This window comes from Perna viridis, chromosome 3 (genome assembly GCF_037379345.1).
Source record: "Perna viridis isolate PV_CMFRI_1.1 ecotype Kerala chromosome 3, ASM3737934v1, whole genome shotgun sequence".
NCBI classification, from domain to species: Eukaryota; Metazoa; Mollusca; class Bivalvia; order Mytilida; family Mytilidae; genus Perna; species Perna viridis.
The window spans coordinates 46,516,857-46,535,883 of record NC_142447.1 but is presented as its reverse complement, the minus strand read 5'-3'; the positions used below and the strand labels follow the sequence as shown (position 1 = coordinate 46,535,883).

The 19,027-nt window shown below is 33.2% G+C and overlaps 1 protein-coding gene across 3 annotated transcripts in view; it reads right to left on the bottom strand.

Annotated features, from left to right (window-relative positions):
• The window catches only part of LOC148622513 (dual oxidase 2-like), a 40,438-nt gene extending 21,836 nt beyond the window's left edge, over positions 1-18,602 (bottom strand). Inside the window, exons 1-9 of one of the 3 annotated variants that reach the window (XM_088572537.1) lie at positions 18,439-18,602; positions 10,853-10,942; positions 7,099-7,260; positions 6,489-6,670; positions 5,913-6,132; positions 4,348-4,526; positions 3,305-3,404; positions 2,561-2,684; positions 459-561 (exon numbers count right to left, since the gene is read on the bottom strand). In XM_088572537.1, the coding sequence (XP_088428663.1) occupies positions 459-561; positions 2,561-2,684; positions 3,305-3,404; positions 4,348-4,526; positions 5,913-6,132; positions 6,489-6,670; positions 7,099-7,260; positions 10,853-10,942; positions 18,439-18,544 (1,266 nt within the window). In that variant the 5' untranslated portion in view covers positions 18,545-18,602. Of the gene's footprint in view, positions 1-458; positions 562-2,560; positions 2,685-3,304; positions 3,405-4,347; positions 4,527-5,912; positions 6,133-6,488; positions 6,671-7,098; positions 7,261-10,852; positions 10,943-18,103; positions 18,141-18,438 lie in introns of those variants that run through there. The other 2 variants (XM_088572538.1, XM_088572539.1) reach the window with 2 other exon arrangements.
• Positions 18,603-19,027: the final 425 nt, after the last annotated feature.

The following is a 19,027-nucleotide window of genomic DNA, read 5'->3' as shown; positions in this document are numbered from 1 at the left end:
ACGAACTTCTACTAAGTTCGAAAATTTTGACATTTTATTGTGACAATTATTACAATAAAAGATTAATTTTGTTTGTTAAATCGTTCATTGAGAACGGTCAGCTTTGAATAATTTTAATAAAATAAATTAGGTTCGGTGAGAGGGAGGTCCGGTGCACCGTTGGACAACACCCTGGATCCGCCACTGAAGATCACACTTTGGAATTATCTTCTCTGTTCATGTAAGGTAAGCATAATGTTTTGACTGGATGTACGTACCGTCGAATTCCTCGACTGGGAGTCAGTGAAGTAATAATCACAATACCGGGCTAGGCAAATACATGGTGTATGTAAATACCGTATTGAAAGATTTCTAAAAACAATAAGATTTCGAATGCAAATCAGGAATCTTTAGTTCTACGCTGGCATATTTCTGTGTTATAATGAATGATTGTTACATGTAACGTGTATTTAATTTACCTGTCCGAGCCAATATGCATTACATAATCTGATTGCATGAACCTCTCCTTTCGTAGGAGCTATAGTCATGCGTGTCTTGTACGGACAGTGTGTGCCGGATCCTCTTAAATGATACAGAAATAAACAATTTTTGAGAATATTTCATTTTAATGGAATAACAGTACAGTTATTCAAAATATTTACTTTCCAATACGTAATAGAGATACAATGAAATGCCTTTGATTCGTAAAAACGAAACTACTAGCCCAAAGGGCGAATGATTTCTTTTTACGAATCAACAGCATTTCATTGTTTCTGTTACTTAAACTATTATTTTGACGTCTCCGAATTAATCTATTTTGACTTCGAATTAGGTCTTTTGTGTAACTCAAGTGAGCAAAATTCGCTTTGGGTATATATTCGCCTCATGTATATATATTGAATATTTTCAACATTACTGCATTCATTCATTTAAAGACTTTTCGAGTGGAACCATGACCTGCAGCAGCTTTGATCCATAGCAAGAGGTCGATATGTGAACAGTTGGTGGTATCTAGTTCATATGACATGGCCTGAACCAAAAGCCAGATCGTCAATTCGACTTTTTTACGAGTTTCCGATCGGCATTTTTATCATATTTTTTTTCCAATGAAAAGGCTCAAAAATTTTTCTCCATTTCTTTCTTATTTTGGAAAAAAATTCATTTATACATATGTGATCCTTAAAAATAGCTATCAAATTATACAAAATTAAGTGCAAGTACTCTTGTGCATGAAATTGCAAGTCATCACTACGAAGCAAGCGAAGTGTACAGTTAAACGCAAGGTGGTGATAAACAAACTGGCGAAAGGACTAGCGGAAACCCAACTTAGATTCTCGAATATACATTCAGAAGTCAACGGTAATAAAATGACTGAACTTTTTCGTTAGTTCTTTTTTGACAAATGGCAATTAGTGGCGTACTGATAAATCGAGCAACGAATGATTCGAAAAAGAAAAGAGTCCACTGTTAAAACAATAGGTTGACGTCGCAACAATAGTTTAAATAAAAACTGACACTTTACCCATTAAAATAGTTGACATGCCATATTGTCAAGTACCGTGTTTACTTCCTTGTTTAATACACCCCCTTCACATACACGAATCTTTCTAAGACTTACGAATCATTGCGGATTTTCAAAATTTACAAGGTTCGGAAAAACCAACACGAGTCCTTGCAAATGAAGCTACTTTTACGAGTGATTTGCGAGTGCTTTGCAATTGGTAACAAGTATTAACGATCACTTTACTAAGAATCATTGTGATGCATTTAAGATAACAGTTCACGTTTCATTTCCATTAAATACGATTAATTGACGTAAGCATAAGTTAAGATTGATTTTGAGTGCAACGCGAATTCTTACGATTACGGTTAATTAAGTTGCGGTTTAGTTACGACTGTTTTACAAGCGGTAATGATTTTTCAATGGGATTGCATTATAATGTCATATAAATTCAAGCCACACAGCCTCATGCATTCTTTTACTGAACATATGACATGTTTTACAAGAGAAATAAGTCAATATTAAACAAACAATACTTCCGACTTCTCTGCCCACTCGCATGACAAGCTAATCCTTTTTTGTCCTGGGCAATTCAGTCGTATACGTCATAAGTGTTTGCTTGAATTCTTGTTTATCCGTAAACCCGTCGAAAAACTATCGTATACTACATGTAATCGCAATAACTCGTAAATGTAAAATAATCGTATTTAATAGCAATGCAAGCAGTTCTTGCGAATGCTTAACGAGTTCTTACGATCGGTTGACGATGCCTTAAGAATGGTGAAGAGAAGTTTGTGAGCTCTGTACGAAAACAATTTTCAAAGAAATCCATGGACATTCGAGTAAAAAATTCTGACATACCAAAAACATGTCCTCTTCTTTAACGAATCGATACTAATGCCTGCGAATGCCGACGAATTAAATACGATTGCTTGCGTATGCCTAAGAATTGGTGATTCATAAGAAAGATTTGTGTATGTAAAGGGAGTACACACACTGAAATATCATACCATTAGATTATTTACATGATTTCAATAGTTAACAGACTAAGTTAACGCATTGTATGCGTATTTTATGTACCTATGCCAAATGCCAGGTGTTACGACGGTATGACCCCATCTCATGGCAGCGGTCTGGAATTCCTGTGTAATACCAGGATGGATATCTGAGCTGTATCCGTTATAGCAAGTAACAGTATTGCACGCTGAAAGAAAAAATAAGTTGAGTATTTAATTTATATACTGTACATGTGTACATGTTTTGAATTCTTGTGTCGTTTTTGAGGCGCCATCCACGGATTATTTTATACTTATAGCTCAGTTAGTGATAATTTTAAAATGTCGTTACAATTTCTAGTTTTTAAAGATTTACTTATATACGGAGAAAAAAATGTCAGAAAATATCAGATTACAGGGCATTCAATTGACACCAATACATGAAGATTTCATCATCAGGTTCCGTAACCGATGACCAACGTGTCCAAGTTGGTCCTTTGGTAAATGCGTCAAATATTAACCAAGAGTCCATATTCCAATAGGGCTTTAATGACCTAATTTTTGTCTCCTCCATCACAACAAAAATGAAATATTTCAGAAATAGTCTATATACGTTAGGGAGGAGACATTGAAGTGATCTCCCTTCTAAACAGGTTGCTTTTTGTTCAATCCACTCAAAAAAATGCAAATAAATGCAAGAACATTTTGACATTTTATGACTACGATATGTACATGACGACTTGTAATATTCATTTGATAATGTTACTGGTTAGTTATAACATGCAAAAGGACATTTCAACTTTACCTCTGTTTCCTTATCAAATCTTACTTGGTGATGAATCGTTCCTGTAATACGGTGGTACGTCGAAAGTGCTCGAATCACTACCTATTTTCAACCATTTTGGTAGCCAATCTTCCATTACAATTTTCTATAGGAAAAGAAAAGTGATATATGAACATCTTTTTTTTAAATGCGCAATGCCAATATCATTCAAGCAGCTTAGATAAATTTATATTGATGGCAATTCTTTTCTGTCCGACGCTAAAATGTGCTTGGTTGACAGTATGTTTTTATTACACCACTTAATATTGCGGGAGGTGGTATTGTACGTGCTTGAAAAATGCTTACAATGTAAAATTAAAAAAAAAATAGCAAAACTGGAAGTAAGGCTTACAAGATGATACGCCCCGTTCTCCTGCCAGAAATCATATTGAAAACATAAATAAAGTCAAAAAGGAACTTTGATGTTACTCAAGTCTAAATCAAATCTCACGGTATGATGTGCTTATATAAACTAAGTTTCTAGTCAGTCAGATTGTAAAACAAACAAGAAGAGCACAGCTGTATAATGTGATACGGAATTTGTGAATAGAAATCGGTTACGCGATGTCAGCGGAGTTGCGGATGAAAAGGTGACCCCACTTCCTTTTTTGTCGACGAATGTCAGAGTTATTTTTGCATCATGAAACCCAAATGTCATTCAGATTGAAAAACAAAATGGGCGATGAAAAATGGCGCCATGTGCTAAAAAGGTATGAAAATTTCATCCAATTCAATTCAGAGATTTCATACGAGCTGTAAATAGATTGTGGACCATATGAGCGGGCATCTGTACACATTCCCTTTACCAAAGCTTTAGTATAATAAACATATTGAATTCTGGTACATTGTATACATTGAATTATATAATAGATAGTACATGGATACAACGTACTTAGTTCGGGTTATCGTACTAATAGATTTGGCTTGGTAAGTAAACTCCAATACTGATTTATTTAGGAATTATTTCAATGTGCGATTTCTTCCACAATTTGGATTGCCCGTGTACTTAAATCACTGGAAATGTCTAAAGTTTGTGATGTGTATTTTACCTGGTAGTGGGCGATCACTCTTCTTCTAGCCTCGTTGAAAATTTCTTCGTCAGTCAACATTATGTTTTTCTTTCTGTACATCTTGTCTATGTCTTCAGCGACGTAGTTGTGCCAACGAAAGAAAAGCACCCCAAATGCGAGTAAAAATGGGTTCTCAAAGCCTCTGGGATTTCCTATTCCTAAGTATGGTATGAATTAATACGATGTGACTAGGAATATATATATTGTAATTGACAATTTTGTAAACATTTATTTGTCAAAAAATTATATCTTTATGGTTATTTTGACAGCAAGTAATTTGTTTTAGTTATTCCGGTTCAGCATAGTAGAATTTCAGCATTTATAGTCAATGAGAGTCATGTTTAACATAATATTCAGATACATGGTACATTTGTAAGACATAAAAAAAGTATTGCTACTGAAAGTCGTTCTATTACTAACAACCCTAGTTCGTCAACATAAGAACTAAGTCTTTTTATGGTCATTAGTATATATTGGGATGATCTAAAACCGGTAATAGAGGGTAACCAAGGGTAACAAGGCCCTGTCGATATTATTGAATATTTACCGATGTTTGTTTGTTGGGGTTTAACATCCGAGCAGCAATATTTCAGCTATATTCAGACAATGAACATGAAATGGATGATAAAATGAACATGAAATGAAAAAAAAGAAAGGATGGGTCACAAGGATAATGGGGTCGACAAATTTTGAAAAAGGGGGATGGGTAAGGTCGGGCAATTTAGCCTCCTGTGGCGGAGCGCAAAGGTTCCTACTCCTATCGAATACCACAGCAGGGTTCTTTAACGTGCGAGGAACGTGGCATCTTTCCCAACACGGTGCACCACTATGGTTTGCGGTCAGGTTTTACGTATTATAGCCTGACAACCTCAGCATGTAACACGCCAGGGGTACCCCATTCCACCACCTGGGGCACACATCCCAGTTGCTCTGTGGGCAGAGCGCCTAGCCCCCGGCTAGGTTTCTGAGCACTATTTAGGCGCCTTTTAAGACAAGCTTAGCGCTGCTGCAGGCCTATTCTTTTAACACCCGGACCTGCACGGGGCGAATACTTACCGAAGAAGATCTGAGATTTCATAGTGTTGCATTTTATGCCAGTGTCTGATTCCAGATTTTAAAATTGATTTTGTGATAAGTTGTCCAATTCTTAAAAATTATTTAACTAGACATCATAAAACTTTATATTTTGATAAACGTTGCATGTTGTATAATGATATCCATTGTGGATAAAATATCTCCAGAATGAAAATTTGAACGTTTGTATGTTATATGGTGTTGTTACAGCGTTTTGAACGTTTGTATGTTACATGGTGTTGTTACAGCGTTTTGAACGTTTGTATGTTATATGGTGTTGTTACAGCGTTTTGAACGTTTGTATGTTACATGGTGTTGTTACAGCGTTTTGAACGTTTGTATGTTATATGGTGTTATTTAATTGTATAAGGAAACATGCAAATAATACTAGTACTAGATAAATATTTTTTTAAACATTTATGTTTCCTTAAAAAAATTCTACAATTGATATAAAGTTGGGTAAAGCTTACTCCAAAAGCGTTTTACTGGTCTGAGGAAGTGGTCTCTTGGTGCAGGGGGATTCGCAAATGGAAGACGGATATCGTTGTCTACGGGAAAACTGTCTTTTATCGCCTTATTTGGATCTTTAGCTTTTAGTTTTCCACCTTCAAAAGACCTGATTGCATCAGTCCAGGCTTTACCGGGACCGTATATCAAAGTTCCATCCAGATATGGGGTTATCTCGTTCAACTAAACCATAAATCAAATGCGTGCATAAAATCTTGGTTAATACAATAATATAGTGAATGATGAGTTGTTTTATTATATCATTTGTCAGTTTTACGAATTCCATATTAATTCGGCATGTGACCAGAATAAGGATGCCAACGAAGTTAAGTTTTCTCGAAGCTGTTAACTTTACATATGACGAATTGTGAAGACCTTAAACAATTTAAACCATCGAAAACTTCTACTACTAAGTTTAAGATTGTACGGTTGTGTTGTATCAATGTTAATGTGTCCTTTCTAAATTACAAATTGTTTTCCTAGGGACAAAGTAAATAGTCTTTTAAGTAACTTGAACAGATTTTAATATATTATATTACTTGTTGTCTGGGATTGTTTGGTGTATACCCCGTCCTTGAGTCATATCTGGTTCTTTGGAACGGCATTTCTAGATCTTCTTTACCTTCGCTAAATTGATGGTCTTTTGGAACTGGAATATTGAAGTATTCGATTGGACAACCTGGTCTCTGAGCATCAAGAATCTCCTCTACTATTTGTTGACCTACAAACATACATGAATGAAATGTATAATTGCTTGTGCAATTTCTTCTTACATCATTATTCCATTGCATTATTGACTAAATAAAACAATATCTAGGTCTGATTTAAATAGATTTTTCTACGACGTATTATTTGAGATTTTCCTCAAATTTCGATCAGCTTCCTTGAAATTTTCAATTTGAGAAATATCTCAAGGATTTTAGGACATTTCAATTTGAGAATATTTTTTATGAAACTTGGCCTGTAACCATCTAATAGTTTTATTTGGGGGGTCATTGTTGTTTGTTTGATCTTTTTAAACACATGCTTAAAACAAACTTACTTCACTTTATCTGTTTCTGATTTAGTCAAATAATGATAAAAAATATTCCAAGAAAAACTGTTTAATACAGTCTAGAGTAAATTAATAGCATGTGATTATATGCCTACCGAAGAATACCATCATTGCTGTTCTATTCCTCATGGATCCGAGTCCCGGATCGCCGTGATGAGCCGCTTTGCTTATATCAAATGGGTTTGGTCTGTTTTTGCCTGATGGGTGGTATACTCCATCAGCATACTTGGGAACAGATTTCCGAATAAGTTGACCATCTAAATTGGAAAACAAAGTGTATAAAACAAGATAGAAACATTTAAGGATTTTATTTTGATTTTAAAGCTACTTTATTTGATTGCTTTGTCATGATTGTTTGTAATTTTATCACGTAGAAAATGGATCTAACTCCTTTCCATACATGTTAATTAAAAACAAAAATTCTGACAAGTTACATGTATTTCAATGGAATATTTTGTCTATTCTCCTGTACCAATATTGATCTGGATTTGCACAGAAAATTGTGGTATTTTCTTCGATGCATTCATAAGTAACTTCTACAAAAAATTCATGGAGTTGAATGTTAAGGTGTTGTACTGAGTAATCGGGTCAAGTGTCACTTCAACACAGTGTTGGTGCCATGGTTATTACCTTTGAAATAACGTTTGGACTAAGACACAAGAGTTATGACAACCCATGAGGAAGAATGTATTTATCTTTTTATATATCTAATAATGAAATTCATAATCTCATAGATCCTTTTAAAAAAATTCCCGAGTAGATAATTTTCCTTACAGCACTTTTATTAACGTGCTTCGAAAACCTAAAGAGAGATTGTGATTCAGCAGTAGTTCAGTAAAAAAAGATTTGGTGCACTTTATATATGTATATTTGTATTTAGTATAGAAAACGTATTGTTCATTTGGTTTATTCCATTCTAAAAGTATAATAACTTCTTTGTTCAGCAATTCAATATGAATATTAGATGGTTTATTTTGATTTAAAACACTTACACACAGAATGTACGTGAGTTGCATTTGTCGTGATTAATAAGTTAGACAAAAAGTGGTTTTGCTATTAATTTTATATTATAATTAGAACAAGTGAGTGGCCAATGTGTATTCATTTTCTATGGATCTGGTCTTAATTGGTAATAAAATGAAAAACACGATTAAAACAGATTAAAGATATATTTAAAAATCTAGTCAAAAGGAGAACAACAGTAAAAATTTAAAACTCATTTTACGACCTACCAAAAAAGTGAATGGACACTCCGGACTTAATAAGAGTCAATTTGATTGTGTGACCCAGATACATGTACAACTTACTGTCGCGCCCCTTGTCTATTCGGTCTACAGGAGCATGTGTTAATTTGTGAATAATAGAGCTTTTATGGGGTGTCAAATGCGTTGACCGAAAACGATAGTCGTGAACATTAAATCGGATGACAGAAGAATAAAAGTTACAGATAATATTGGAACTTAAATTTACATACAAAGACGAATATCACTATACAAACCCCTTGAAAAGGGAAGTTTTAGTTATTTTAGTCCTTTCTACTATTTTTGAGACATCCGCCATTATAGTAGTGAAAGGTTGGTAATCTGATAAGAAAATGTTGATTTCTGTCATTCCCTGCAACTTTACAGTATCAAATATTTTTTGATGCAGTCGGTATAATTTTGCTTTTTACCCTTTGACATTAGACGCGTTCGATAAAACTGTATCGATAATAGAAATTGCGTGCCATGAGTTATTTCCTTAAATGAAATGTAGAAAATTTTAAATAAAACTAAACCATTGTTGTGACGTCAACCTATTGTTTTAACAGTTGATTCTTTTTTTTCCGAAATCAACATTGGACAAACAACTCAGTGAGTAGTTTTTAGAAAGTGTAAGCCGTTGCTCGATTTATCAGTACGCTATTAATTATCATTTGTCCACAAAAGAACTAAAGAAAAGGTCCAGTCATATTATTGACGTTGACTTCTGAGTGTATATCCGCGAATCTAAGTTGGGTTTCGCTAGTCCTTTCGCCAGTTTGTTTATCACCACCTAGCGTTTAACTGTACACTTCGCTTGCTTCGTAGTGACGACTTGCAATTTCATGCATAAGAGTACATGCACTTAATTTTGTATAATATGATAGCTACTTTTAAGGACCACATATGTATAAATATTTTTTTTTCAAAATAAGAGAGAAATGGAGACAAACCTTTGAGCTTTTTCATTGGAAAACAATATTATGATAAATATGCCTATCGGAAACTCGAAAAAAAAGTCGAATTGACGATCTGGCTCATGGGTCAGGCCATATCATCAATTGTTCACATATCGACCTCTTGCTATGGATCAAATTAAACTGCTGTAGGTCATGGTTCACTCGAAACATCTTTAAACGAAGAAGTACAATAATGTTTAAAATATCCAATATATACCCAATATATACCCAAATATATACCCAATATATACCCAATATATACCCAAAGCCAATTTAACTCACTTCAGTTCCACAAAAGACCTAATTAGAAGTCAAAACAGATTAATTCGGAGACGTCAAAACAATTTTTTAAGTAACAGAAAAAATAAAATGTTGTGATTCGTAAAAAGAAATCACTCGCCCTTCGGGCTCGTGGTTTCTTTTGTACGATCAACGTCATTTCATTGTATCTCTATTACTGAACAAAAGTTTACTGCGTCGGCTATCATTCTTTTTAAAGGTAGTACTTGTTTTTCATTTTATACACTTCTCGCTTTTTTGGGTGAATTTAGTTACATTCCTGGATATTAATGTACCCGTGTATTTCCAGAAGGGGCTCGCTTATATTCTTATCTTGTTTACTTGTAAACAACCCTTAGTATATATTTACGGGTAGTGAAGGTAATTTATCTCTTAAGAATTCGTACACAATGTATACAAGAGTATTTTAAAATTACACCATAAGTTTTCTAAACAAATAGTGTTGAAGTTTTGTTGAATTTTGGGGGGTTTTATGTCTACCAAGTTAAATGTGTTTTACCTATGAGCTTTAAAGTTTACAATATATTTTCTAAAGCATGAAAGCGCTTGATAAGATAGACAAACAAGGAAGTTTGACTGAAATAGAAACACGAAACATGCAGGTACTATATATTATTTGTGTAAACAATATAAACATGTTTTAATGTACTTCACTGGGACTTCAACTGCACAATCTGTTTGCAAAGATTTGACTTTAAGTCAATCGGAAAGAAAGTCCAGAGCTTTTCATCATTAAGTGCATTTTCTCATGAAAAGGGTCAGCAATCCTTTCTGTAGTAAATTAAAAATTAATGGAGACATTGTCAATTTGTTCATGTTATATCTATGAAAGAATAATATTATTTATTGATCATATCTGAAATTTTTCACTTTTTTAGGGAAATTTCGTATAATTTTTATACAATTTGTGCCGATTTGTTTTTTAAACCCTGCTCCATGTATATATATATACAGAGGATTATGTCATGATTACATTACAAGTTTATGATAAAAGGTGGATATCTTATTATCCTTATTTTCTAGCATGGTATACACTCATTTACAGCGAAATAAGATTGGCTGGTTCATTACCAAACATGACCATCTACCAAATTGGATTTTGTATAAAGCACAAATCATTTGATTGTCTAAGTGTGGGAGTGTATTGCTTAAAAATTCCCGACGCTGAGTTTTGTAAAAATAGATTTTTTTGCCAGCATCTCCAGTATAAAAAATTCGAATCCACAATTTACCCATGAGAGACATCTAATTTTCAAAAGAAGTCCTCTCTTATTCATAAGAGGAAAAATCAGGTCTGCAGAGCTAGAAAAAAATGTGACCCAGTTTCCCCACCCAAATAAAAAAAATACCTATGGCACCCCAATCAGGGTGAACAAGGTTGTTGTACCATCCATCATACGGTGGTAATTCATGGTAAGGCACATGGGTCTCTTGTCCATCTGAAATTAAGGATAATAAAATTAACAAAGTGACAAAATCAAGACTGTTGTCAAAAGGAAAATACATTGATAGTCAGTCACACGTGCAAAAGTCAGGTGTTATGAGTATGTTATAGTTTGAAGAGAAGGACATCGACTTTCCTGTGCAAAGTATCAAGTCTATATACCTACCTAAGGTGTATAAATCATTATTTCAGTTCGCAGAAATAATGCTTGGATTCACACTGCTTCGTTTAATTTACCTTCAACTATGACTCTACATTCTGAATGTTCCCCTCAGTCTTGAACAGGAAGTTTCGATTTGAAATAGGGACTTAGATACATTTAAGCACAATTCACTTTAGGAATCAGGCCAGTGGTGATAACTACAATAAAAGAAATTGTTCTATTGTTGAAATGCGAGTATATATCATTTCAGTAGTATATTGTCACCATAGGATCCTTCTATTTCTTTTACAGATCAGTATCTGAATAATCTTTGATGTTATTTAATGTATGTCAATAACAATTATATTTTTCAGTTATAAATCTAGAAAAAGTTGATCGCCTTAAAATTTTCCATATCTTTAGTTTTCTTTTTTATTTTCACTTTTAACGGATGGAATTCAGGAGAAGGTGTCATGACAGAAAATTCCAATTCAGAGAGACAATATCATTGAACATTATCTTCATTACAAGCATTTAAGATCAAAGTTAAGGAATCTGAAGTGTAGTTCGTACGAAAAAAATAATGAATGACCGATATTTATTTGCCGTGATAAAACCAGATTTATAAACATCCCTAACGTAGAAAACAAACTTGCTTCCGTATGACTGTCATATAAACGAAGACTTAGTAGCAACATCCTCTTTAATCACATTGACCCGTGCAGGTTCGGGTGTCAAAAGAATAGGTCTGCAGCGGCACTAAGCTTGTCGTAAAAGGCGACTAAATAGTGCTCAGAACACTAGCCGGGGGCTAGGCGCTCTGCCAACAGAGCAACTGGGTTGTGTCCCCCGTGTGGTGGAATGAGGTACCCCTGGCGTGTTACATGCTGGGGTTGTCAGGCTATAATACGGAAAACCTGATCGCAAACCATAGTAGTGCACCGTGTTGGGAAAGATGCCACGTTCCTTGCACGTTAAAGAACCCTACTGTGGTATTTTCCCGGAGTAGGAACCATAGGGCTCCGCCACAGGAGGCTAAATTGCCCGACCCTACCCATCTCCCTATTTCCAGTGGCAATCAAAATTTGTCGACCCCATTATCCTTGTGTCCCATCCCTTTTTCATTTCATCATCATTTCATGTTCATTTTATCATCCACTTCATGTTCATCGTCTGAATATAGCTGAAATATTGCTGCTTGGACGTTAAACCCCAACAATCAATCAATCAATCAATCAATCACATTATATATAAGGTACGCATAATATAAATACTTGTGCCATTTTTCGTATTCGGCATCAAATATCAAATGTTATTCTGTTTGACTGGTATAATACAGCATCAAAATAAATACCATATAATAACTTCCGTCCATGAAAGCTTTTCTTCATTTGTAATCACGTAAAATCATTTACAGATTATATGTCAATTGCTTGAAGATACATACACTCCTTGACACGTTTAGGTTTCCCGCACGCACGATACCCAAACGCACGCTAAACGCTCACCAAACGCACGATAGATGAACGCTCCCCAACATATCTTTTTCGAAACAGCAAAAGATTTATATGTACGAATAAGTCCTTTAAACGAAATTTCAATTTATCATGTGGTAATGTAGTGTTAAGAGTTGAAAAGTCAATAGTTTGGAGAGAAATAGTTTTCGAAAAGCTGCGGATTTTAGATTTTGAAGTAAAGTAGTGAAGGTTAAGAATCCTCGTTTATATTTTGTTTAGCCTTGATACAGTAGAGCATATAAACGAGAGCTCATCAAAAGTTATTTAAATCATCAATTCATCCCTGAAAAAGACAAACCTCTAAATCAAATTCAAAGTAATTTTGGAACATTTGAAATAAAATACGTGGGTAAAGGAAGGATGACATTCCAATGGATTTAAATTCACTTTACGAACATTTTAAAGAACTGAATTAAATCGATGACATAGATAACTTTAAAATGCCAGTTTTAAAAGAAATCGAATTTTTAACTATTTTAAACATAGATGGTTGTAATATAAGAGCTTTGAAGAATAATAAAGCTGCATGTTGTGATAAAATGAGAGCATGTATGTTAAACTGTATATTTAAGTAGCACTCCAGCTAAGAATCGTGAAAAATGTGATTCATGGTTGGAAAGCCTACATATTTTTTTTATTTTTGATATTTTGTTTAAATTGACATTGTAAACAGAAATTAACATTTGGTTTTTCATATAACCTATGCTCTTAGAAGATAGAAATTAAATAGAATGCACTGTAGATTTCAAAATTAAGGGGATAACTCTGTAAATAACACTTAAATACAATAAAATCTATTGAATTTTCAATGTTGGTTATCTCCTAAGAGCAGACAAATTGGAATGAATAATTACATATTTCATAATATAGATCCATAAAATAACTTAATATCAATAATAAAAATATGTAGCCTTTTTTGGGGTGTATCATTTTTCAGATTTTGCATTATTCTTACAAAGACACTTCTTAAAGCTGTTTATTTTTATCTTAGACAAGGGAGTAATCCCAGATAATTGGTGTTAGAGAACAGTTCACCAAATATATAAGAATAAAGGTGACCCAAAAGATCCAGATTCGTACAGAAGAATTACATTAATATCATGTCTGAATAAAGCCTGCAATACTAAATAGCAGACTCACACTTTTCGCAGATTCACTAGAACGTACAACGAGATCTGGGTTCTATAAAAATGCTTTTCCACATTAGATAATATTTTTTTCTCTCTATTGGTTGATTCAAATTTATATTTCTTCCGAAAAAAAACTTTATTGTGCATTAGATACCATTTGGAGAATACTTATTGCAAAAACTGATTAATGTAATTTTACTAGGATTTTTTTTCGTCAATTTATAACATGTATTCAAAAGCTTAATTAATTGTTAACAAAAGTAAATGCACAATGCTCAGAATTATCTAATTTTAAAATGGGTGTAATCTTATTTGCTGTTTTTATAAATGATTCGGAAGAATTTTTCTTACAACATGATATTTAAGGCCTAGAGAGGCTTAAAGGGTATTTCCTTGAAATATTGGACTATACTTTTACTATTGTATGCGGATGATACTAGTATGCTTATAACAGAAAATGCAGTAGAAATGCAGAAAGTGTTTTGTGTCACAAAAATCAGTTTTGTGAGACAAAATTCAATTTTGTGAGACAATTATCAATTTTGTGTCACAAAAGTCAATTTTGTATGAAAATTAGTTTACAGAATCCTTTGGATATGCAAGTGAATTCTCTCATCACGCTTTTGTAAGAAGATTTCTCGTTGGATAAAGTAACCGCGGGTCTCGCAGACGCAGGTTTCCGATTACTTCGAAAAACGCAGGACTATTAAGGCCATTTTAAGTGAAATTAAAAAAAGTCTTTTAAGTTGCTTTCTACAGTAAAACTGTTTTGAAATGACTAAAATTGCTATTATACGTTTTCTATGAGGTTTGCTTGTTAAAACAGGTTTTGAAATACGCGATTTTTCTACTCTCGATTTATTAGGATTTTCCCTGGTGAATCACGTGATCATTTTCTGACATCTTTCAACTCAACTATAAAATGCCTTTGCCCGACCTATATTAATCGCAACCAAATTTGTTAAAATTTGACAAGATAATTTGTATTAATGTATTTGTCCCAAATTTTGTTGGCTAAAAGAATCGTCAGATTAGCCAAGAAATATGTTGTGCCGTGAAATTTGTTAATCTGTCAAAAGTCGGCGAATGATTATTCTGTTCCACTATCCCTCACGATTTTTTGCCAGATACAGATAGATTCCTTTTTTCATTCCGATTCTATTGATGCATGACACAAGAAATTCGGTTGAGTGGGACAGGTCGGGCGAGATGAAAAACTGACATAGTATGTGTCTAATTTTCGTTTCCCGTTTGTGTACATACGCTCAAATGATCAATCTTTAGATTCAAGATTAAGTGACACTGTGGGTTATACGATTACGATATCCGATATTTCTTCCACTTATGTGCTTTATCATAACTGGGCAAATTCTTACCTTGTCCTCTGTATTGCAGTGAATGCTTTAAGTTTGTAATAGACGTGCACATGATGCTGCACATTTTGAATTCATTTGCGTATTCAAAGGATTCTATAAACTTAATTTGCATACAAAATTGACTTTTGTGACACAAGATTGAATATAATCTCACAGAATTGACTATAATCTCACAGAATTGACTATAATCTCACAGAATTGAATTTTGTGACACAGAATTGAATTTAATCTCACAGAATTGAATTTTGTGAAACAGAATTGAATTTTGTCTCAAAAAAATGAATTGAATTTCGTCTTTAAAAAATGAACTGATCATAAAACAAGTTTGTGTAACATTGTTTTGTACGACAAAAATGATTTTGTTGTGACGGAATTTAATTTTGTGTACACAAAATTGATTTTGATTACAAAAAGATCAAGTCCCATTCGGCACCCCATAATACGAAGTTTACAAACTATTTCAAAGGATATTTTGAAACTACAAAAAAAGATTTCTTTTAAGACAAGGGTTAAAAATTAAACTGAACTATTCGCATTTCTAGTGTAATGCATCATACAAAAATTAGATAAGACTATGTAATTTGACAACCTTTTAGAGGGTTCCTAAAAGGAAACATGTTTGACTTTAAGATACTGTATGTGACAATGAGTCCCCGAATAGTTGTTTACATGTATATATTACAGATAATGTTTCCTATTATGCAACAAAGTAACAGCGTCGGTCATTTCTGGCCTTCCATACATGGACAAACTCAATAAACATATGGTACTTTAAAAAAAATAAATTTTGTATTCTCTGTATATTAACTCAGATATTGCTGACAGCAGCATGGAACCGTAGACAAAATTAGCTCATTGTATCAACACTATTCTTTCTATTTGAATTTTACCTCTGCCACTGTAAAGTTTTGTCCTCATTGTGTTACAGAGGCATTTAGTATTCGTTCATTTCATTCATGTACCTATAATTTTTTTTATATTATTATTTCCTATTTGTGAGTAGAGAAATGTAACTGTTTGTATTTTAAGCGTCAATTAGTGTTGTACCTTCTTTTTCTATGTCATTAAAGAAAGGCATGCACGGACTAAAATGTGATTTATTTCACAATGTTTATTGATAATAATTATCCATTTTTTTTGTCGAAGTACTTTTTTGTATATATAGTTTCTGTTTAAGATTGTTTTCAGGTGCATGTTTCACATTCGATTAAGACAGTGTTAACGCTTTCCATATTAAAACAGTAGAGACTTAATGTACATACATTGGCTTAACACGGCAACAAAATTTGTATCATTGCTTCAACGTTTAACTATTCCTCAATTACCACCATGCTCGGTGAACTGTCCTTAACTTAGATATTTAAGTCATCTACGCAGGGGTGTAAATTTCATGAAGGCAGAATGTCTATAATGTCTTACATCAGAAGCTTCTTCTAAGTGGAGTTGTACAATTGTAATTACAATTTTCTATGGTTCACGGAGGAAAAAGTACATGTATATAAGAATTGATTCAACTTCTAGTCTGCATGCTTCTTACGTGGAATTATAGTTAATGTTTTCCACCGTACGTCCATATCACTTACTGATCAGGTGTAAACCATTGTATGAATTAGTTAAGTAATATTTAAATTCTACCTGCACTATAGACCTACTATAGTCTAAGCAACTAACAAAGAGTCCATTAAACTATCGCACTGGACCGATTTTAGATTTACTATAAAGTTATCTAGCGTGACGTTTTTTTTTCTTCGCTTTACTTCCTTTTCAGGGATACGAATTTGATAAAATTCCGATCTGATTTTCATCTCGATTCGAAATCAACGATATTAGGAACTTTGATTGCGTATATATATTTTATTTATTTTTGGGGATTTACGTCATTTTCAACACTTTCAGAAAATCTAGTATACTACTACCGTGCTTGTATTTCAGGTGTATTGTTTCATCGTTTTCCATACTATGTCCCTAACAAATTGTCAGCAAAGTAGTTACAACACATGTTAAACTATATTATACTATAATACCTAACTTATTATAAGATTATGGGTGGAGTAACTCATTAGTTCACTGTAAAGGCACTTTATTTACTAATGTATGATTATTTTATAAGATCATGAAATGATTTCTTCATAAAATAAACCATCACAGGAACTATATAAATAAATGTGATAATCCTGGATAGTAACCTATCGATTATCATAGAGGTATGATAATTTTATCTCTTTTGTGTGTTGTGTATATATGTGTTATATCTGTAATGCATTTTTATTATTTCTTTAAGTCTTTCGAAAATAGGATCAATGTATCGTATTTATGTCTTGCCTTTTCATTTCTAATTTGTACTTGACTCCCGTCCAAGTATCCAATTACTCCCTTTACAGTCTGTTAGAATTTTTTTTCTTCAATATATGAATCATGTATTGAAGAAAAAATTTCCCACAGACTTTAAAGGGAGTAATTGGATAATTTTTTGCGTTGCTTTGGTGTCCATCATTTTTAAGTAACTATATGTTATGTTTGTTAATGAAACAACTGCAACGTTTAATACTTTGGACGCTTACCCTACCGGTGCACCTGGTCCATGCTCCCAGTTTTTAGTGGAGTCCGAGTTGCTCATTTGCTTTTGTTACTTTGTATGTATGATTTTAGTTACTTTGTGTTCTTTGTTATGTGTGTCTGTTTTCCATGTCTGGTCTTTGTCCCTGGATTACATTCTTTTGATTACCGCTATAACCTTGGTTCCCTTGATTACTCTTGCACATCACATCCTAAGTCTCCCAACCAGATTACTGGCCTTCGTTTTAAGTGGAGTTGGAATACCACAGTATCAGATAAAAGACATTCACAAATTTACACTGATTAAGTATCAATTAATATAAACACTAAATACACATATATTATGCATGGTTGGAAAGATTAATTGGACGATCAACGTTCTCCAATTGTACTGAAAATATATTAATCATTAAATACTTATAAATGAATGCCTACCTAAGTATGAATTGAATGCCATAGAATTTTTATCTTTAAAATTCTCAATTGAAAGATATAAACGTTTAGAGCATTTCTTTTACAGTGTATAAAATCAAATGCTTATTAGTGAAAAGATAAGTGATCACAGTTTAGAGCCTTTTAAATTTGACAACTGAAGGTTCATTTTTTTAAACAAAATATAAGTGATCTCTCTTCTTTAAAAAAAGAACAACTCCTCATTGTAACAAAAATATTACTTTCAACCAATTAAAATGCTATCTTACTGAAAATTAGAAATTCGTATTCAATTCGTAAAAGTCTTTTCGAGTTACAACAAACAAAAGGTGTCTTACCGCTCACAGAGGCGATGAACAAAACACAAAATAATCCAATGTCGTACATAAATGAATGATTTTTTCCGGAGATTATCCTGATGCAAGAAGAGCTTACATTTATCATTCAGGAAGTATTTTTCAGGGTCACGTGACTATGAAGATGGGCCTTAAAATAACGGTAGAAAGATATTGCATTAGGTACATTTCAACAGTGGTGCTACATTAATAATTACACTTTCATCACTGGTATATCGGGTACACAAAGCAATGAGTGTGAAACCAGGTACTTATAACCGTTACTGTCATATCAGGTAGACGTCACGATTAGTGATACATCATGAAAATCTTACCATTGATTATAGATACACAATGTGCACGGCATCATTTGTGTTATTTAATGTTATTTAATGTTTAATTTGTGTTAATTGCATATTATCATTAGTGTTACATCAGGTACACATCACGATTGGTATGATAATAATAATAGCCTACTAGAATAAACACATATTAGTACATTATAGTAGTTAACATAGTGGTCCTGTATTATAATACATATATACATCATACAAATACAATACATTCAATGATATCATAAAAACTGTCATCA